Source organism: Sceloporus undulatus, chromosome 3 (assembly GCF_019175285.1).
Source record: "Sceloporus undulatus isolate JIND9_A2432 ecotype Alabama chromosome 3, SceUnd_v1.1, whole genome shotgun sequence".
Lineage (NCBI taxonomy): Eukaryota > Metazoa > Chordata > Lepidosauria > Squamata > Phrynosomatidae > Sceloporus > Sceloporus undulatus.
In genome coordinates this window covers 98,835,404-98,857,919 of record NC_056524.1, presented here as the reverse complement: position 1 = coordinate 98,857,919, position 22,516 = coordinate 98,835,404, and the positions used below count along the sequence as shown (strand labels likewise).

Sequence of the window (22,516 nt, the reverse complement as noted above, 5' to 3'; positions counted from 1 at the left end):
TAATTAAGCCTCATCACAGCTCTGTGGTTGCAAAGTTGTAATGAGCATGTTGTGGAAGAGTGGAAATATGCACAGATTGTGGAGATGAGAAGGAAATGAATGGTAGCTCAAGGTTTTGAATTCTGAATGTTCATTGCTAGGCTGTCCTCCTGAGCCACCAACAGGACATCATCAAACGGAACTGGAGATGCAGGTGGTGGAAAGCTAGAAACAGAGTCAGGATAAATATAGCCCAAGTGGTGACGTTTGCTTCGCTACAGAAATCCTCAGCAAGGTTTATGTGGCTGGAGTCTCTTAAGGTTTAAGAAGGACTTAACACTGGCCAAGAGCAAAGCAGGGAATTTTTTAATGAGATTAGAGGAAAGTGGACAGCTTCCAAGTACACAAAATATCAAACAGTGAATAAAAAAGAAATGAAAGACCAGTTTGGCTGCATCTCGATGTTTTACCTGCACTGTTCCTTTCATGGTTATAAAAGTATATAGAGAGTGATCAGTTAATAATTTCACTGTGAATATTTGGAAGCATCCTAGAGTATGCAAGTTTCAAATGAAAATAAAGAGCTGTAAAAGTCCCATTGATTTTCAGTGGCGGAAAACTGGGTTATTTCTTTATTTTACTCTACTGCTTCAATATCTGAGTTTTGATTTGATGAAAACATTCCATTTTTCAAAAACATCTATATGGTTAAATAAAGGTATTGTCCTTCTGACAAGGACAATTTACAGGAATTGGACAGTAAAACATTATTATCTATAAACTTGTCAGCCAAATGTTGTCCTTTGGATTATATTCTCTTTGAAATAGTTCTATAGAGATGAAACACTTAAATTACATTTTAAGATATCTTTGCAGTATAAAACTACATACTGCTTTCTGCATTGATAGACAAAATGCAACAGCTTCTCACAATCTGATCCTATCCAGATGTTCTAAGAGATAATACTGTCCATGCTGTCTGTAGCTGATGAGAGGTGTAGTCTTAGGAGCTTATGTTATGGAAAGCTGATGTGGACTGGTCTGTAAAGGCAGAACTTGGAGAAGTTACTTTTTTGGACTAAAATTCCAAGACTCTCCCATGTAGACCAAGGGATTCTAGGAGTTTTAGCCTCAAAAAAAAAAAGGTAATATTTATGAAATTTGCAGAAAGGACAATAATAAATTTTAAGAATTGTGGTATGTGTCATTAGGTCACAGTGTTCACAGTGGTTCTGTGAACTATCAGAATACTGATTTACAGAGTCTGCTAAGTCCTGCTTTGTGCCTTTCTTTGAGAAGTCAGGAAAAGCCAGGCAGGAAGGAATTGTTTATTGTAATACCTAAGCTATTTATTTAGGGCACAGAAGGGCAAAACATGGATTATCGATTGCATGCAGTTCCCACATGCAAAGATGGTGAAGCTCCATACTGGTGGCCAAGACTAGACCAGGTGCTGATTGTGGCACAAATCACGAACTACTCATTTCAAAAAGAAAAGAAAAACTCAAAAAGAGAACAAAACCAGTCATCATACCAAAATATGATTTAAAAACATTTCCACAGCATGGAAATTGCATTACTAACAATAATAGATCATGAACCAAAAGAGCTTTGGTCTGAAGCCAGGAACATAATAAAAGAAGACACTTCCAACAGACAAAAGGAAAGTGAAGAACCTATGGATGACAGGTAAAATTCTACAAGCAATAAAGGAAAGAAGAGAAGCAAAAGAAAAAGGAGATAGGAATAAACTATGAACCATGAATGCAACAGTTCAACGGCAAGTGCGCAAAGATAAGGAAAATTACTACAACAACAAATGTAGAGAAAAAGAAGACAACAACAAAAAGGGAGGAATGAGAGACCTATTCCACAAGATTTGACAAATCAAGGAAAATCAAGGACTGGGACATTCTGTGACAAAAAAATACCACAATTCAAGATCAGGAAGGAATAAAAAGATGATGGGAGCAATACACAGAAGAATTATATAAAAGAGATGACAACTCTGAATGAATGAAGAACTATATGATGATGAACCCTAAATTTTAAAAACTGAGATGGAAGCTACTATAAAAGAAATGGCAAAAAAAGAAAAGAAAAGAAAAAAGAAGAAGCAAGATTCCAGAAACAGATTATATTCCAATAGAACTGTTGCAATCTACATTGACAAAGTCAACTCTAGTGCAAACCAACATATGTAAACAGATATGGAAAACAAAATGATGACCAATAGATTAGAAGCAATCAATATACATCCCCAACCACTAAAAGGGAGACACAAGAGACTGCAGCAACTATAGGACCATAGCACTGATCTCCCAAGCAAGCAAAATCATGCTCAAAATTCTGCAACACAGGCTCCAACCATACATGGAGAGAGAAATCCCAGAGATTTAAGCAGGGTTCAGGAAAGGAAGAGGCACCAGAGATCACATTGCAAATATACGATGGCTAATGGAACATAGTAGAGAATTCCAAAAGAAAATCAGCATGTGCTTTATAGACTATAGCAAAGCCTTTGACTGCATACATTATGAAAGGCTATGGAATGCCCTCAAAGACATGGGAGTACTAACACATGTGATAGTCCTAATGAGTAATGAGGCTACTGTCAGGACAAGACATGGAGAAACAGAATGGTTCTCAGTTGGCAAAGGAACAAGACAAGGCTGCATCCTATCACCCTACAGAAATAATGACCACAGAGAACTTACACAGATTCAAACTAGACAATGAGGAAATAGAAATAGTAAAAGAGTTCTCATATCTGGGATCAAGCATTGATCGGAACAGGGACCGCAGCCAGGAATTCAAAAGAAGATTAATAATGGGGAGGGAAGCTATGAAAGAACTAGAAAAAGATCCTTCAGGAGGACATAGTTGTTGGACACCTGAAAACTACCCACTCTTGATTTCTCTATAGGTGATGCATGATTGGAAGGATGAGGTTTCCACTTTCCCATGTCTGGTTTATCTGTTTCATTGTTAATATTTAGATAAAGAAAAACTGAGATATGTGGAAGGGCCATTAGTTTAATGATGCCAACAGGACTATATTCAGTTTTTCCCTACTTCCAGCCAAGGTTAAAAAAGACCCCTTCCTGAAATTCTGGAAAGCTGCTGCCAGTCAGTGTTGACATTGATCTAAATGGTCCAGTGGCCTGCTTTTGTATATGGTAGCTCTGTGTCACCACAGGAAGAATCATAATGGGAGCATTGTAACTCTCAGGACACCAGCAACCATCTCCCAAACTCAGCCCCTATTGCAAGCTGGCCAGAAAAAAAATATTGTTCAAATACTGGGAACAGAAATAAACACCAACCATCAAGATCAGCCTCTGCATGAAAACTACATATCTGTAATTTTGAGAAGAGGGCTGAGTTTGGGAGATGGTTGCTGATTTCCTGAGAGATGTGATGCTGCCATAATGATTCTTCCTGTGGTGACAAGAGCTGTCTTACACCAAAACAGGCCACTGGCCCACTTAGATCAATGTCCATTCAGTTACACTAATACTGAAATTATATGAAAGCAAAAAGGAATTGCAAAAAAGGAAATGTGTATAATATATTTTAGTAGCTTGGCACTCTAACTGGTTACTCCCTCTCTCTTTTTTTTCATCTTCAATGTATTATAGCCCCATCTTGTAACAGTATTGTGGAGACTGGACAAAAGATATCAGATTCTAATTGGGAATATAGAATTCTTTCTTGGATTTGTTTTCTTTTTCTTTTATTATTAATGCAATTTTATGCCTGAAGGCTCAGAAAAAGATTTCTGCAGATTGGTTTTGTGTCACATGAAAGTGTCCCCCCCCCCCCCAAAAGGCTGAAGAAATACACTTTTTTGTTAATATTAGATTAAGCAGTTCAGAGATAGAGTTACCCATTCACCTACCATGGATGGCCCTTACACCTTACCCTACTATTAAGGTAAGGTAGGATCTGAACAGACAGGTCAAAATAAAGCTGCTTCGGGTCACTTTGGAGGTATGCTGTTTAAATGATACACACAACTTAACAGGGCAGAAGCTGTGCCAACGCTGCATTCCAGTCCTTAGGACTGGAATGTGGCTTTGGCATGGCTTCCGCTTCTTAGGACGTATGTATCATTTAAATAGTATACCTCCAAAGTGACTCAAAGCAGCTTTATTCTGGCCTGTCAGTTCAGGCCCATAGTTACTTTGGGCAGGTCTTTCTGAGAATCATAAAAGTTTAGTAATTTTGATTTAAGGAAGTTTTGTTTTTCACTGACAGAGAGTGGAAGAGGAGCTTTGAGGATGTTCTGTCCCAACATCAAAGTACCAAAATAACTTGACTGGTCTTTGAGTAGTATGCATGTTAATTTTAGGAGGAGAAGGATTTGATGCTGCATTTCATCTCTTTGGACCTGCATTGAGTGGATTCATGAATAAGGGAAAGAGGAGAGTACTATGGGTGGCCTAAATACCATAAAGGCACCAGGTCCTGTCCAGTCTTGGAAGTTAAGCTGACTCAGCTCTGGTTAGTAATTGGAAGGGAGATGACCAATGAATACCAGGTGCTATATTTCAGAAGAAGGAATTGGCAAAACCACATCCAAGTATTCCTTGTCAAACAAAACCCTATGAAATTCATGGGGTCACCATAAGTTGACAGGTAACTTGAAGACATATTCCCACTGCCACAAGAGTAGAATAGACACATCTAGGAAACTATGTATATCTATAACAGATGTGCACATGTTATCAAAGCCTAAAAGCATTTCCTGTCAACTTGCCAAGCTATTTGTTATGCCAAAATTACTATGAGATGGGGCTATAGCAAATATTACAGATACCATAAGGATATCAATGTAAACAGACTCTCCTATGACAAATGATCCTTACCCTGACTCTACTCAGTACTAGCTATCTCAGTCATTGCTCAGGGATGATGGAAAACATAACCTTAAACATCTGGGGGGAACCATGTTAGGAAAGGCAGGTCTATATTGACTTCTAATGTGGATTTCCACTCCTTGGAGCATCCTTCTCTGTGTTCTACATTTCCATGTGGCATTGCTGGAGTTGTGAAAAGTCTCATTATTACTGTGGAGATTCACATTATAAATTATGACCAAGAAGGGATCATTTACCAAGGATGGGGTTATTCTAGTGACCTCCTCATATTGACCAGGGCCTGTGTGCTGTCCTTCCATCAGTTAATAATAAACAGGATTTACAAGTGTGAAATTAGATTTGGAGAAAACTCAGGTTCCATAGTCACTAAGAAGATTGCTGCAAAAAGTTAGCTATTTGGTTCAGGTCTACTAACGTGGCCGTAGGTCATGGTTAGCTGGATCAGCAACAAAAAGTAATTTCACTCAATGACACATTATATGGATGAGTGGGTGGGTAGGGAATTCCCTGAAATTATGTTTCATATCATTGGATATATCACCAGGAATGCTGTCACTCATTGTGTTGCACCTTCATCTGATTCAAGGAGCAGGAGAAGTAACTTCTTTTAGCCTGACAGTACTACATTGGTATCAGATTTCATTAGGGGATGGTTGTGCAACAATTACTGATTTCCTTGTCCATGAACATCCCCCAGTGCCTCTAGCCTGACTCCTAGCAATCTGAACATTTAAAAGGAATGTCTTTCAGGAGATGTGGTATGATAGTAAAAGTCTCTTTATGGGAGTTCAACTGAACTTGACACTTCATGATGCAAGTTTGTGAAATCTGGTGTCATTGTCGTCAAGGGTACCTTAACTTTGAGGTGGAACTGACTTCACCAAGTAAGAGACTAGGAAGGGATCCTGAGGAGTACTGGGACCAGTGCTTTGCCAAATGAAAGGATTTGAACTAAAGCATAAAAAGAACAAGCTGCCCACTTTTTGCTAGGCATATTTCTTTAGAATTAATTAATTACACACTAAGGCCAGTATTCTATATCCCGGTCTATCCCCAACCTGACAAAAACATCCTTTACCCATGCTCCGATGGCAGGCATAATGGATCTTGCTCTCCCCATGATGCTCAATACAGCGGTATCACTAGGCTTGGTGACACCTGATGGGTGGGGCTGCTGGTGGGCAGTGGCAGTGGCCTCTACCATCCTCACTTGCCCCTCATGGCTTTCTCGCCATCCCGGCATCACACTACACTGTTATAGCACTATTATTCCTCTTTAACAGCTACAGCTGCCTTTCTGTGGAATTTTAAGTTTTATAGTTTAGTGAGGCCGAAAAGCAATTGGCTGGGAATTCTAAATGCCCTTCCCTAAACTGCAAATTCTTGTTTTCCACCAGAGGCAGCCATAGCAGTTAAAATGGAATAATAGTGCTGTAATAGTGTAGTGCAAGTCTACACTCTTTAGATGTGTAAGTCTACAGTCACTGTACTCCCAAGTCGGTGAAAGCTTATGCTACAACAGCTTTCGCTCAATTGGTCTCAAGATGCTATGAGAGTCCTTTGCGTGCTGACATCCTTAACAGTAGCTGATGTAGAATACTGACCAGTGATAGTAAAGAAGTGGTTAAATTATGCTGAATGGGAAAAAATCAATGAACTATGAAATATTTTGTTGGTAACCTAGAAATAATTGAATTACCAAGATGGAAACACACACACACACATAGGTATTGTTTGTGTGGTTGAAAGATATTTCTATATAAAATATAAAGATTTTGTTTTTCTTTCTTTCTGCCAGGTTAACCATCTCTGCTGAATGCCCGATGCAGCTAGAAGACTTTCCCATGGATGCACATGCCTGTCCATTAAAATTTGGGAGCTGTAAGTGTTTCATTCCTTTGAGCAAAGTCTAAGAATAAGATGTTTATAAGATGTTTCTGTTCAGTAAAGGTAGCTGAATTAAGTATGAAGAATTACATATCACTCTTCATTTGCTATGTACATTCCTGATATTTCTACATTCAGTGTACCACAGGAGTCATACCTTATTCTTGCTCAGGCATAATCATCCTTGAAGAATTTGATCTTAGGAAACATTTCTGCAAACTGATTTGATCTGCAGCTCCTGGACTTATGTCCCAATTGAAGCATTCCTATCTATTGTGTGTCATACTTTTTCATATGTTGCAGTGGAGATTTTGGCTCAAAAATGTATTGAAATGCCTTTAATAAAATAAATAATAAAGTTTTTATTTGTACCCTGCTCCTTCCCAAGATCAGGGCGGCTTACAGCAAATGGTTAAAACAGAGTAAATACAGTACAGGTTAAACAACTAAATACAATAAAAAAAAACAGGCTAAAATGCCCCATAAGCCCAACCTCTTGGCCACGAAAGAGGAGGGAGGCCCACAGGATTTTAGTCGGGGAATGCCTGTTGGAACAGGAAGGTTTTCAGGTCCTTCCTGAATTGGGCCAGGGTGGTAGTCGAGCGGAGCTCGGTGGGCAGCGTATTCCAAAGGGCTGGGGCAGCAGTGGAAAATGTCCTCCGTGTGGTGGAGGATAATCTAGCCCCAGGGACCTTCAGTAATTGCTGCCCAGACGTTCTGAGGGTGCGAGGCGGAATGTACGGGGAGAGGCGGTCCTTTAGGTATCCTGGACCCAAGCCATTTACAAATGTGTCTTACAATAAAGATGTTCATGTTGATTTAAAAAAAACGGATTAGCGTGGGAACAGGATAGAACCAAATTATGAATGAACCCATTGGAAAGTGATGGAGTCTGGAAATTAATTTACCCAGGCCACTGTTCTCAGGACACTATGGCTCCCAATAGCAATCACACCAGCAGCAAATCACACTCACATGTTATGCTTTGATGACTTTGTAGCTAGCAGCCAGAGGGGTAAATCTACTTCATCAAAAATGAACCAGATTAACAGTTGTTGTGCTGTGAGCCACAAGCAGTGACATCCAAGGGTCATGTGCAGTGTCATTTGGGAGGTTTTGCTGGGGCTATAAAAAGAGATTAGTGGGCTGTCATTAGTATTACCAAGATGACATGCATGTTGCTTGCTTCTCCTTGCACCTTATCAATGTGAGAATTGGTATTTGGGATGCATCTTATTTCTTAATGTGAGACCTGCTATGTGGCTGACTTATCCTTTAGAAGCAGAAAGCAGAGCTGCTTGTTGATGAGTGGCTGGGCATATGTGGCCTGGGGATTTCATATCTGTGTGAAAATGATAATTCCATTAAGCACCAAATTATGTTTGTACGGTACTTACATGTGTACCATTATGTAATGTTCTGAGAAATGTGCGTAGCTTTTCAGTATGGACAAAGGCTTTTATAGTATATTCCCTCCAAAACCCCAGAAGTATACCCATTTTTCTCAGGAACACAATTGCAAATTGAATTCCTGGTATAATATAATCCCAATCAAAATCAAAAGGATTGGGAATGGGGAGGAGTATGGGTCATACTAATCCAGAGTTCATCATATTGGGGACATAACTGGCTTTTCTCATTCAGCAGTATTTATAATGATGGGTGCAGATAAATGAAACAACACCCATTGCCAAACTGCAGTGTGGCAAAAATGCATAGCCCCATGAATAGCAGTAACCACAGCAGCAATAAAAAGTGGTGCAAAAAATCTACCAATCTACTCATCTTGTCACCTAGCCTTATTTGGGAAACATATTCAGGAGCAGCTAGGTTGGCCATATAACAAAGTACAGTCCGCTGTCCCTATACAGTGGGGATCCATTCCAGACTCCCCCACATATGGGGAAAAGAGCATGTGCTGAAGCCCCATAGGAAATAATTAGGTGCGTGATGCAGCAATGCGCGGGACTCACGGCACGGGTATGCACTTCATTACTTCTTTTTTATCCTTTATTGAAATACACACACACACACAGCACACACACTAACAGAAACCCGAGCAAAGACAAAAGAAAATTATTTCAGCTTCCATTATATTGACCATTACTTTTATCTTCCCATAGTTTGGATACTCTTTCCCATTTTTCTTCATGTTGTTGTAAAGTTCTGTCATTTTTGGACATTGAAATCATATCACCGCCTCATTACTTCTAATGGGGCTTGCCTTCCGTGTAAGCTCAAAGCCACGGAAGGCAAGCCCACAGAAGGCAAGCCCACCTATGAGGAGGGCTGACTGTACAATAACATCCAAAACCCACAAAACAGTGATACCTTTAATTGACCAACCAAAATACACAAAATATATCATCCAGGCTTTCCAAATTTCACTGGCTTCTTCATCAGGCAAAAGTGATAAAAATCATATAGGGGAAAAAATAAAAAATTAAGATGTTAGTCAAGATGTTGTTGGTATGTTGTTCAGTGGAGGAACATTCTCTGCAAGCAGTCCACCTTCTGGGCATGTGGCACTCAGAACAAAGAATTCCAAAGTCCAGGAGAGAAAATTTGAATTTCATTAGCAATACAAAAAGATATTTCTTCTGAGATCCAAGATGTCCCCATCCTTTGTGAGGTCACAGCCCCCCTTTGTTAGGAAGAGAACCTTAAAAATATCCTTCCATACTGTCTCAACACAGAACAACACCTCAACAATATTTTAAAGAAAATGCAGGCCTGTGACTAACATCATTATTTTTTAAAAAAACAAATTCCTCTGTATGGTGTTTAACATTGTTGCCTGATGCAAAAATTAGTGGCGCTTTGAAAGCTTACTACATGTATTTTGTGCGTTTTAGCTGTTCTAATAAAGATTTCACTGTTTTTTGGATTTTGGATATTATTGTACTTAGCTTTAGATTGTGCATGATATGTGGCAAAATAAGGAAGTTTATTTTCTACAGTAGGCAAAGAGAACAGGAAAGGTAAGAGCACCAGAGAAGGAGAGCAGGGACGTAGCCAGGATTTTAGGAAGGGGGGGGGGTTCCAGACTAAGTGCCACCATTATAATGGGGCTTGGGTGCGGCGGCGCAGCAGCACACACCATTCATTTTTCTATTGGAAGGGGGGGTCCAGACCCCAAGATCCCTCCCCCCCTTGGCTACGTCCCTGAGGAGAGGATGGAGAAAACTGCAGGTCCCCTGCTTTTACTGCTAAAGAGCAGTTACTATACACACACACACACACACACACACACAAATATTACACTTCACACTCTGTCACACTTTCCCTTTTATACATATCAAATCAGAAGAGTGATGAAATATTATAAGTAGAGCCACATTCTTAATTTCCCTCATAGAATCCCATATCTTACCGACCCTTCTTACTTAACCCACCTATCTATATCATCTACTTAAACCTTACCAAATTCTTTCAATAACACTTACTACTACCTTCCTCTCTTTCTTTATCTTTCATCGATCTTCCACATCTCTGATTTTCCACCCTGACCATTTATTTGGTCCATTCTTATCTTATCTTATACAACCCTACACATGCTTTCTTCTACCTTCTCGAACCTTCTACACTTACTATACCCCTTTTTTCTTTCTTTCTATTCTTCCTTCCAAATCCCTAGTTACTATTCTGATATAAATCTTGCTTATTCATAATCACTTCATTATCTTCTCATTCTTCACATCTTCTTTCAAACTCGTTCTTACAAACTGACTTCCTTCCTACCAATATTTGTCTGATTTATGGTTTTTTTACTTTCTTATCTCTATATTAAATAGTGGGTCCAATTTCCTTTTAATTTAATTTAAATTAGTAGTCACTAATTTACCCCAATTCACTTCTGAAAATTTAATTACTTAACCTCATTCTTCTGTGAATTGTTCCTTGGTTTTATTTCTTAACACCTGCGTTAATTTATCCATTTCTATTCCATCATATAATTTCACCATCCAATCTTCTTTCGACGGAATATCTTTTCATTTCCATATTTTAGCAAAACACATCCGAGCGAGAGATATTATGCAAAATACAACTTTTTCTTGTTTGGAACTAATTTCATCACCAAATATCCAAATTAAATAGAATACTGGTTTTAGATGTAGTTTAATTTTTAAAATTTCACCAATAAGATTATTTATCATTAAACAGTATTGTTTTGCCCATTTACAAGTCCATCAACAGTGGTAAAAAGGACCTATTTCCTTTTTGCACTTCCAACACATGATACTTCTCATTTTATAAATCTTTGCGATCTTATCAGGTGAGAGATACCACCGATAGAACATTTTATAATAGTTTTCTCTCAGAGTTTGAGAAACTGTATACTTAAATCCATTCTTCCAAACTTTTTCCCATTAGGACATTAGGATAGGGTGACCAATATTTTTTGCCTATTTAATCATCTGATGTTTAACAATTTCCTCTTCTGTGTCATATTTCAACAAGATCTGGTAAAATTTGCCAATCAAATTGTTCTCTTCTTTAGTTAAAATCTTCCCCAATTCAGATTCTTCTCCCTTCAATTCGAATCCATATGATTTCAAATCTATTTTAAATCTTTCATACATTTGTTTGTGTGTGAACCAAGTACAATCCCAGCCTTCTTCATTTAATTTCTCTCTTGACTTTATCACCCAATTATCATTTTTACTTCCAAAATGTCTCTATAATTATACCATTTTGTGTCTTTAATCATTTCTTTTCTATAAAAGGCCTCATGGAGGGAGACCCACCAACCCATCTTTTTGGTAGAATTCTTATCTTACATCTATTCCAAATTCTCATTAGAGGTTTTCTGATACAATGATTCAAAAAGCTTTTGTTTTGTTGGGTTTTATCATATACCAGATACGTGTGCCAGCCAAAACTTATACCGTCCCCTTCCAAATCTAAAGGTGTACATTCTACACCTGCTGTTTGGACTGAGAAGTAGCAACAGAGTTGAATTACTTTAAAAAAATTAGTTACAATTACTGGTTCAATCCACTCAGTAGTTACCATAATGGTTACAATTTTTACAAAGTAACTCTAATATTCTTGTTAGTGAGAAGTAACTAAGCAGCTACTTTAAAAATCAGAATGACAATGAGGAGGAAGGATGGAATGCTACCAGCTTCTGACTTGTGGCCCAACGAACACTTAAATAGTGAAGCCACCCTGATAAGTAATTAAAGTAATTTAAAATAGTTATAGTTACATCATAGGGTGGATATTATTATCCATTATTACATTATAATTATAAGATAATTAGAGTTTGCCTTTATTATTGAGGGAAATGAATTAAACATGATGTGTTGTTTACAACTGGTTATTTTCAGGCTCTGAGTACTACCCATGCCTAAACAATCTCAAGCTTTTATTACTCCATGGAATGAACATAGCATGAGGTCAGAGCGGGTCCTTCACTGCAGTTGTCCTTCCATGAGTGTCCTATGATCTCCTGACTGTGCTCTAACATTTTGGCCCATACATAAAAAATGGAAGCCTGACAAACATGGATAGCCAATCCCTATGAATTGGAATCCTATTTGTTGTTGTTGCTGCTGCTGCTTCTGCTGCTGCTGTTGTTATGCCACTGGGTAGCTTACCCCAATTAAAAGAAAAATGGCTTAAAAACATAACAGATAAAAAGTTAAAAATATCATTAAACTATATGCTGTTAACAGTCCAAATCCTCAGTGAATGCAGAAAGGCAACTCTGTACAAATATCATGTGTGCTGCTGTGTTGGCTTGGGCTGCAAGAGGTGGGAAAATTTTAATCTGTCTCCAGCCTCTCTGGTCAACCAACATCTCGTCTTCTTCATTGTTCTGTGGATCAGAGGGAGAGTCCACCATGTGATCTTGAAAATGCATGTGTGTGTGCTTTTTAAAGGCAGAACTCCCAGTCTCCATCTTCCTGGACACCAGTTTGACATCTTTTTGTCCCCAGGCAGGGTGTCTTGGCATCTGTTCAGATGCAGAATGGGTTGTTTTGAAAGCATGTAGTGCGGTGGATTTGAGCTCATAAGGAGCTTTCAGTTTGTCAAGAAAAATCAAAGGTGACAGTAACATTACTCATGTGCTCAGTGGCCCTCTAACTCTCATCAACTGTTGTATTCAGTCTGTTGCCTAATAATTTGTTTCATTTTCAGAGCCTGTGGTTTATCTTTCAAATATTTCGCACTGTGTCTAGACTGTGTACCATTTTGCACACAAGAATATTATGAGTGCTAGAAAAAAGAAGTTTTTTTTATCAAACCTGTTTGCTTGATAAGAGGAGACACTGAGGCTTACCCCATCCCTAGCTCACACATAGGTGGATGTGTTACAGAGATGAAGTTCATCTACACTACACAGAAATAGTCTTTGTATACCAGTTCAACAAAATTCTCTGTTGGAGAGCACTAGTACACTCCACCAAACTGAATTATTTTGTGAATTATAAAATATCAAGCGTGTCAAATTTCACATGTTGTCCCCATCTTCAAAATTGGGGGGGGGGGAGAGGATCCCAACAATTATTGCCCAGTTAATCTGACATCAATACCAGGAAAGATTCTAAAGCAGATCATTAAACTGAGAGTCTGCAAACATCTAGAAGTCAATTCCATAATCACAAAAAGTCAACATGGGTTTCAAAGAAACAGGTCATACCAGACAAATCTGATCTCTTTTTTTTTGATAAAATTACCAGCTTGAAAGATGAAGGGAATGCCGTAGACATAGTATATCTTAATTTCAGTAAGGCCTTTGACAAGGTTCCCCACGATATTCTTGCAAACATATAATAAAATGTAGGCTAGACAATGTAACTGTTGGGTGGATTTGTAATTGGTTGACCGGACGAACCCAAAGGGTGCTCAGCAATGGCTCCTTTATATCCTGGAGAGAAGCAACTAATGTGGTGCCACAGCGTTCTGTCCTAGGCCCAGTGCTATTCAACATCTTTATCAATGACTTGGATGAAAGAATAGGGGGCATGCTTATTCAGTTTGTGGATGACAATAAATTAGAAAGAGTAGCTAATAACCCAGAGGACAGGATCAAAATTCAAAATGACCCGAATAGACTAGAAAGCTGGGCCAAAATTAACAAATGAATTTCAACAGTGAGAAATATAAGGTACTGCACTTAGGTAGAAAAAAATGAAATGCATAGATATAAGATGAGGGATACATGGCTTAACAAAACTACATGTGAAAGGGACCTAGGAGCCCTAGTAGACCACACGTTGAACATGAGTCAATAGTGTGATGCAGCAGCTAAAATGGGCAATGTGATTCTAGGCTGCATCAATAGAAGTATAGTGTCTAAATCAAAGGAAGTAATAGTGTCATTCTATTCTGCTTTGGTCAGGCCTCACCTGGAATACTGTGTCCAGTTCTGAGCACCACAATTCAAAAAGGATGTTGACAAGTTGAACCCTGTCCAGACAAGGGCTACCAAAATGGTGAAGGGTCTGGAAACCATGCCTTATGAAAAGAGATTTAGGGATCTGGGTAGATTTGGATATGTTTAGCCTGGAGAAGAGGTGATATGATAACCCTGTTTAAATATTTGAAGGGGTGTCACATTGAAGATGGAGTAAGCTTGTTTCCTGCTCCTCCAGAGAATAGAATATGAAGCAATGGATGAAAATTACAGGAAAAGAGATTCCTCCTAAACATTGATAGAAACTTCCTGACAATAAAAGCTGTTTGACAATGGAACACAATCCTTTGGAGTGTAGTGGAGTCTCCTTCTTCAGAGATCTTTAAACAGAGGCTGGATGACCATCTATCAGGGGTTCTTTGATTCTCAATTCTTGCATAGCAGGGGGTTGGACTGGATGGCCCTTGTGATCTCTACCAACTCTATGAATCTCTGATTCTATGATTCTATTTTTGGTGGGAAATGTTGTGTGTAGATGCTGTGGAAGTAAATTATACAGTCAGGCTGTTGTGACAAGGTGGAGGCAAACCAGACCATGGGTGGGTAGACCAACAACAGGAAGGCAACGCAAGCTGTGAAATACAGTAGGAAGACTAGATGGAAACTTAGTGGACAAAATTAGTAAGACGGTGTACAAAATGAACCAATGTGTAACTTATGAGCACAATACACTTTTTATAAAATGTAATAGGAATAATTATTTGTTGTTGCTGTTGTTGTGTGCCTTCAAGTCATTTCTGACATATGGCAACCCTAAGGTGATACTATCATGGGTTTTCTTAGAAAGTTTCTTCAGAGGAAGGTTCACCATTGCCATTCTCTGAGGCTGAAAGGTCACCCAGTGAATTATTATGAGTATTTTTTATATTATCAAACCAACATCTTGACCAATGACAGAGCCTACAAAAGTTCACACCTCTTAGAATCTCTTAGCCAGTGTAGCTATTGTGTATGCAGTTGGGGAATCTGGAGTTTTATCTATTTTAAAAGTAACTTTTCCAAGGTCTGATTAGTAATAATAAGTGAGATGTACCCTCTTTCTGGTATTATTTGTCACAGTGGGCAACTGCTAGTCCAAAGTGGATGCTTGCAAGAAGGGCGTAAAGACAACAGTATTCTCCTGATACTGTTTTCTAGCAGCTGGCATTCATGAGCCTGCTTATCTTGAGGGAGGTGATGTACTAGACCTCATGACAGCCATTGATAGCCATATGCTCTGTGAATTTGACTAATCCCCATTTAAAGACATCCAAGTTGGCAACTGTCATTACATCTTATGTGGATTCCACCCTTTAACTTTGCTGTGTGAGAAAAAGGACTTCCTCTTGTCTGTCCTGAATCACTACCATTCAAGGAATCACATAAATTTTGATGTTGAAGGAAGCCCAGAGAAAATCCAGTCCTGCCTTTTAAAACGCAGGAAATCCACAGCTAAAGCAGCCATGGCACAGTGCCCTACCAGCTCTCTGGCTTGAGTTCTGAAAAATTATGAGAGGAAGAAATGGTATTCTCCCTGTAATAAATAGCCAGGGACAAGCAGCATGGCACTAAGCAGTTGTTGCAGTATTAGTGCTAGGCATAATCAATTCATAATAATAATAATAATAATAATAATAATAATAATAATTTGTATCCTGCCTCTCCCTGTATTGGACCGAGGCAGGTAACAACAAACATAAGAACAACAAAAATAAAACACAACAAACCACAATTAAAAGCATAGGAAAACATAAAATCCAATTCCCTATCTCCCTCCCACCTTAAAATATCATTAAAAATGACAATTCCCAACTGGAGAGTGAACATTCCGAGGAGATCAATTTGGGAATGCCTGCTAGAAGAGATCCATTTTTATTGCCTTCCTAAAGGCCTCCAAAGATGTTATATGGCGGATCTCCTCCAGCAGGTCATTCCAGATTTTTGGAGTGGCAACAGAAAACGTCCTCTGGGAAGTTGTTACCAGTCTGGTTTGCTTAGACTGCAAGAGATTTTTCCCAGAGGACCTGAGAGTGCAGGAAGGATTGTATGGGAGGAGGCGTTCCCTCAGGTAAGCTGGACCCAAGCCATGCAGGGCTTTATAGGTAATGACCAACACCTTATACTGTGCCCGGAAGCTAATAGGCAGCCAGTGTAGGGATTTTATAATAGGTGTAATAGGATCAAATTTTGAATTCCCTGTAACCAATCTGGCTGCCATATTTTGGACCAGTTGCAGCTTCTGAACGTGGCATGAGGGTTGCCCTGTGTAGAGCGCATTACAGAAATCGAGACGAGAGGTTACCAGTGAATGTACAACCGTTTCTAGGTTTTCCCGTTCCAGGAAGGGTCATAGCTGGCGTATCAGCTGAAGCTGATAACAGGCACTCCTGGCTGTTGCATCCACCTGAGATGACAGCTGAAGCAACGAGTCCAGGAGTACCCCCAAGCTATGAACACAGTCCTTTAGGGGAAGTGTGACCCCGTCCAGGACTGGAGAGCTTATCACCATTCCTGGATTAGGATTGCCTATAGAACCATAGTACCTCTGTTTTATTTGGATTCAGTTTAAGTCTGTTTTCCCTCATCCAATCCATTACTGACCTCAGATTGTCATTCAGAGGGGAGATGCCATCCTTGGTCACCGAAGCAGTCCGAGACATGGAGAAGCAAATTTGGGTGTCATCAGAGTACTGATAACACCCCGCCCCATGTCTCCGGATGATCTCACCCAGCGGCTTCATGTAAATGTTGAATAGCATTGGAGACAGTATCACGCCTTGAGGGACACCTGATTTGAGCTCCCTCTTGGCCGAACAACTGTCCCCAAGCAACACCATCTGGAACCTACCCAAGAGATAGGACCGGAACCACTGCAAAGCAGTGTCCCCGATTCCTAACTCTTTCAAGCGTTCCAGAAGGATACCATGGTCTATGGTATCGATAGAATCGATAAAAACCAATAATAAATAAAATAAATTCTCTATTTTATTGAACATGTGAACAGATATTTACCTTTTATTGTTCTTAATCTTTCCCTACTGAATTAGCTATTTTTGCATCCTTTTTAATGAAAATTTCTCTGTAATTCAAGGTTTACCGCTTTACAGACACACACACACACACACACACACACACTCCAGCAGCACTGCTTTTGCTGTTGCTGCCATGGGAACTTAACAGTTACAAAGTTCTCTTCAAAATTTTGGTACCCCACTTTGCATGGAATATTTAGTAGCAGTAGGTTTAATTCCTTCCATTTTAACAGAGAAGACTAGGAATGGGGAACACAGCCATGAAAGAGCCAGAGAAGATAATAAAGAGTAAAGTTATACAGCTGAGCACTAAAGTTAGAATTGTGCAAGCCAATTACTATGTATGGTTATGAGAGTTGGACAGTGAAGAAAGTGGATTAGAAGAAAATCAACTCATTTGAGATGTTGTGTTGGAGAAGAGTGCTGAGTATGCTGTGGACAGCCAAAAAGACAAACAAATGGGTTCTTGGATAGATCAGACCTGAAATACCCCTAGAAGCCAAGTAAGGTTGTTGTACTGTGGCCACATCATGAGAAGGCACGACTCATTAAAAAAGGCAATAATTCTTGGAAAGGTTGAAGGTAGAAGAAAGAGAAGAAGAGCAGGCACCAGATGGCTGGACTCAATTAGGGAGGACACAAGCATGAGTTTGCTGAATTGAGCAGAGCAGTTGACAGGGAGTCTTGGAGAAGTCTCGTCAACAGGGTCACCATTAGTCAAGTCCAATTCGGAGGCAGTTAACAACAAACTTTGGCTCTTCCATTGACACTCTTCAGTGAGGGAGTCAAGCATTCTAGCAGCCCAACAGAAGCAGGTAAATAAGATTTTGATTTTGTACAAACAAACTATTTGGAGCAGAAAAAGGTTAATTAACTTCCCTTCAAGGTCATGCCACCAAATTAATATCAGAATGAGGAGTTTGCCTGACTTCTTGGGTATGTTGAGCAAATGTCTAATGCAGACAAAAGAGTTACTCCCCCCCCCCCGCCCCCACACAAAGAAAATTGACTTGGCTCTTAAATCATATTTTGTACGGTGTTGATGATATTGCATTCCCCTCACACAAAGATGGATTTGCTAATGTGTGCTACCGATTTGACAGTGTAAAACTTGTACAGGAATGGATTGAAGATTTTCAATTTTCTGTATGCTCATCTAAAGTGTTTTCTAATCTCCAGCAGGACAAATTTTAACAAGTTCGCTTTGCAATTGATCTTCCGAAGTCCATAATTTGGACACCATCTTCTGGACAAAAAATGATCAGGAATATAGGCCAGAATCCTGTATAACCTTAAGCACTGCAGTTATGGTGCTATGCACTGAATTCCAGAATAACCTCCCTAATCTCCATTTACTGGACAGCAGCCACTGTGATTGATGAGTGTTCATTGCAACAGGCAGAAAAATAGGTCCTAGTTGCATTTCTCCCACATTGGAGATTGCTGGTGCAAGGGGGTGCGTGCAGCCATCTACTTCCTGAGCAACAGGGAGAAAGGCCCCCATCAATTGCATCAGCTCCTGCCTAGTAAGTGGATATTGGAGGACTTTCTTGGTCCCTATATAGCTCCCTAAACCATGAATACATACCTGTCACAAGTGTGTAATACAGGTTGTGCATTTATAACTATGATACATGATACCATTCATTTATACCTGTTGCTTTGTCAGTCTGAAAAATTAAGTAATATTTGAAAAACAGTGGGTATTATTTTTTATGTTTTAAAGTGGTCGTTATATTTTCTCTTGTAGAGTGGGTATTATTTATTGGAGATGTTCACCCATCCTGATGATGATTACTGTATAACTTGAAAGCTTGCACCTCCTTTCATCTTGTTAATTCTCTCACCTGGCATTGCTTAAAAAGTCCCTCCTCAATAATAAAAAAGAGTAATATACTTGGACATGGCTTGGACATCCCTTTGGCTTCATAAGTACAGTAAGCAGTTTTAGATGTGATGGTAGTAAGTGATTATTCTGATACTGACATCCTGTGTACCACTGTCTTGGGATACGTATGTGAGTGCTAGTTCTACATTAGATCCTATTTTGAGATTTAATACTCTACCAGTGTTGGAGCCAAGGTGATATTCACTCTTATTGCTTTCTAGCTGTAGACTCCTGAGCATTTCAAAAAAAAATTGAACTTCTTGGCCATTAAACAATCATTGGGTCAAATGCAATGATATCATGGAGTGTGGGTATTGGAGGAAGGTTTAAACCAGGGGTAGGCAATCTTTTTGAGCCGGGGGCCGGGTTGCTGTCCCTCAGACAACTGGGGGGCCAAAGCCAAAAAATAAATAATTAAATTATTTTTTTAAAAATTAAATATATAAATAAACCAGGACAAATGTAGGACAAACTTTTCAAATGGAAGACACTTTTTTTAAAAAAAGTGGAGGACACGCAAAAAAATTTGCTGATGTTTTTAAAAATGTTAATATAAATGCATGTTTCTGAGGCTTCTATAGACAATTGCCCCCCCCAAAGGCCCCGGCGGCAATCGGCGGCAGGACTGGACTGGGGCCGGTCCCAAGGCCTCGCCGGGCCACATCCGGCCCGCGGGCCGCAGGTTGCCTACCCCTGGTTTAAACACACATCTCCTGATTTAGAAAGACACTTTGGGGGATTAAAACTGGCCATGCTACCTTGAGGATTCTGGGAGCTTTAGTGAAAGAAAGTAACTTTTCCAAATCCTAGGGCCCATGTGGTTGACCATGACTTGCTGGATGGTTTTAAAAAAACAAAACAACACAACTCCATAACTAGTTGTTTTCCTATTTATACTTACCTGACTGGCATGAAAATAATGATAATATCATAACTATAATGCATATTAATGTTCAATGTGAAATACAGAGTGAGAAATGGCAGAATGCTATTTAGAGGTTTACCACATCAGTAACAGAGCAGGTTCAAAAGAGAGGGCTGTTTGCCAGACCTTCGTTGGATGTGAAAACTTTACCAATAGGATGTTTTGCCATCTGAGTCAAAATTCCTTTAAATTTTAGGTATGCTCACATAGAAACCAAGCTGTTCCAAGCTGCCCTTCCTTTCACCCCCAGAAATACAGTTGTGGCTCTTTCTGGCAGAGAGGGGGGACTACAAAAAGGTTATTTGGTGGCCCTCAAGAACCTTATCTTGCCCTGGTTTCTGTTTGAATGTGTCCTCCTTGAGGGTTTCAGTCACTTTCCAATTAATTAAAAGTCTGGAATCCTTTGATAATAATAAAAAATCCTGTTAAACAAAGGTCTCCCATTAACCAAAGTCCAGAACCTTCATTGAGATGTATCTGTAATTAGAATCAATACTATTAGACTTACAGTTCTGGAATGAAAAGAATTTCGGAGGGGCTGAATTATGGTTTGCTTTAGTGAGATGGAAAGCAGAAGATAGAACTGGAAGCATTAATAATGTAACATTGATTGAAAGACCACCAGCCCAGCACCTGAACAGGTGGTAGATGTTTGCAGGTCAAGGTAATGGTGGCACAACTTCCTTGATAAAGCATAGCTTCCTTGATAAAGCATAGATTTTTCTGCACTGCAATATCAAGAAATAAAGTCACAAGAAATCTTGGGTTTTTCCTAGGACTTGCAAGAGTTTGGAAGAGTTTTAGCAGAGATGACTTCATGCCAGACAGCACAATCCACAAATCAGCCCATCCAACAGGATCAGATTTACCTGAGGCTATAGCTTGTAGCTGGCAACTGTCAGGAGATGAGTGGCCCACATTTGCCTCAGGGGATCTTGGAAGCCTATACCCTTCAGCACACCAACACAATCTATATCTATATCTATACCAACAGCACTGCTGGTAAAAGGTCTCCTGAAAGCACCAGTCAGCAATCCAGGATCACACCCTTCTGATTCAAAATGTTGCATCACCTGTAAATATCTTAAGCCGATGTCACTTTTAGGAGCAGAGCAACTGACAGGACCTACTCCATTAAACAACACATCACCTGCCAGTTCTGCAATCATATTTTTGTGATTGACTGCAGACAAGCACAATATCTTTTGCTGTATGTGGGCAAAACAATCATAAACATGCTTTAGGAACCACACATCTGATATTCTAACCAGGAAGCTAGAGCAACCAGTGGCCAGGCATTTCACCTTGGAGCATCAGAGTCTTCCTGATTTGTCCCTGTTTGGCACTGAGTTGCCATGCCCTTCACACAATTTGGACAAAGGGGAGAAGTTTTGGATTTATAGACTAAAAACACCACATGGACTCAACTTGAAGGATAATCCCAACATTCACTAATCCTGACAATATAATGTTCTGAACTGCCACTTAGTATGAAGCCTAGTTTCATCTTTCAGAAGTGAAGATGAAATATTTTGCTCTTGATATATATTTTTAAATTTTGTTTATTAATCGCTTAATATCAAGTTGTTTCTGACTTATGGCAACCTTAAGGTGACCCTATCACAGGATTTTCTTGGCAAGATTTGTTCAGAGGGGGTTTCTCTTTGTTTTTCTCTGAGATTGAGGGCCTTATCACATGTGAGACTGGAACTCAAATCCAGAGCCAATTTGAATGGAAGGAGAAGCAGAGTCAATTTGAATCCAAGGCAATTCACGTGATGAATAATCACACGTGAAGAACGAAATTGTGGTGATTCCTGAGGCAAAGCAGAGTAAGTGTACAGTGGTACCTCGGGTTACGAAATTAATTCGTTCCGCGGCTAATTTCGTAACCCGAAAAACCTTCGTAACCCGAATTGCCATAGGCGCTAATGGAAAAAAAGCCGCGGCTCTGCCGCGGCTCCATTGAAAACAGCGCCGGGGTTTTTTCGTAACCCGAAAAAACCTTCGTAACCCGAAACAATAAATCCCTATGGGATTTATTCGTATCCCGAAAAATTCGTAAGCTGGGTAATTCGTATCCCGAGGTACCACTGTACATTAAATTATCACACCGGTACATACCATGCAGATTCAGTGATTCAAATTGGGACCCTTGTGGATGCTCAGTGGGGCTCTGAACGCATCGTGAACCTTTGCACTTCCAGGGTGAAGAAGGGAGCCACTTCCTGGTTCATTTCACGTGAATGCTAGACTCATGTGAGTGATGGCTTCACGTTTCTTCTTCTATTTTCCCATCCCTGGCAGCCAAATCCAGACGGGTCCTCCGTGTCAAAGTCCCCATCCATTTCAGCCACATCTACATCTATCCTACTGTCATTCTCCTAATCTATTTCAGCTACAGCTACATCTATTCTCCTCATCTATTTCAGCTACATCTACATCTATCCTCCTGTCATTCTCCTCATCTATTTCAGCCACATCTATATCTATCCTCCGTGTCAGAGCCCCCATCCA

The 22,516-nt window shown here is 39.6% G+C and overlaps 1 protein-coding gene across 3 annotated transcripts in view; it reads left to right on the top strand.

Moving 5' to 3' along the window:
• GABRA5 (gamma-aminobutyric acid type A receptor subunit alpha5) overlaps positions 1-22,516 on the top strand; it is a 123,278-nt gene that overhangs the window by 53,292 nt on the left and 47,470 nt on the right. For all 3 annotated transcript variants that reach the window (XM_042460929.1, XM_042460931.1, XM_042460930.1), the window contains exon 6: positions 6,661-6,743. In XM_042460929.1, the coding sequence (XP_042316863.1) occupies positions 6,661-6,743 (83 nt within the window). The remainder of the gene's footprint in view (positions 1-6,660; positions 6,744-22,516) is intronic.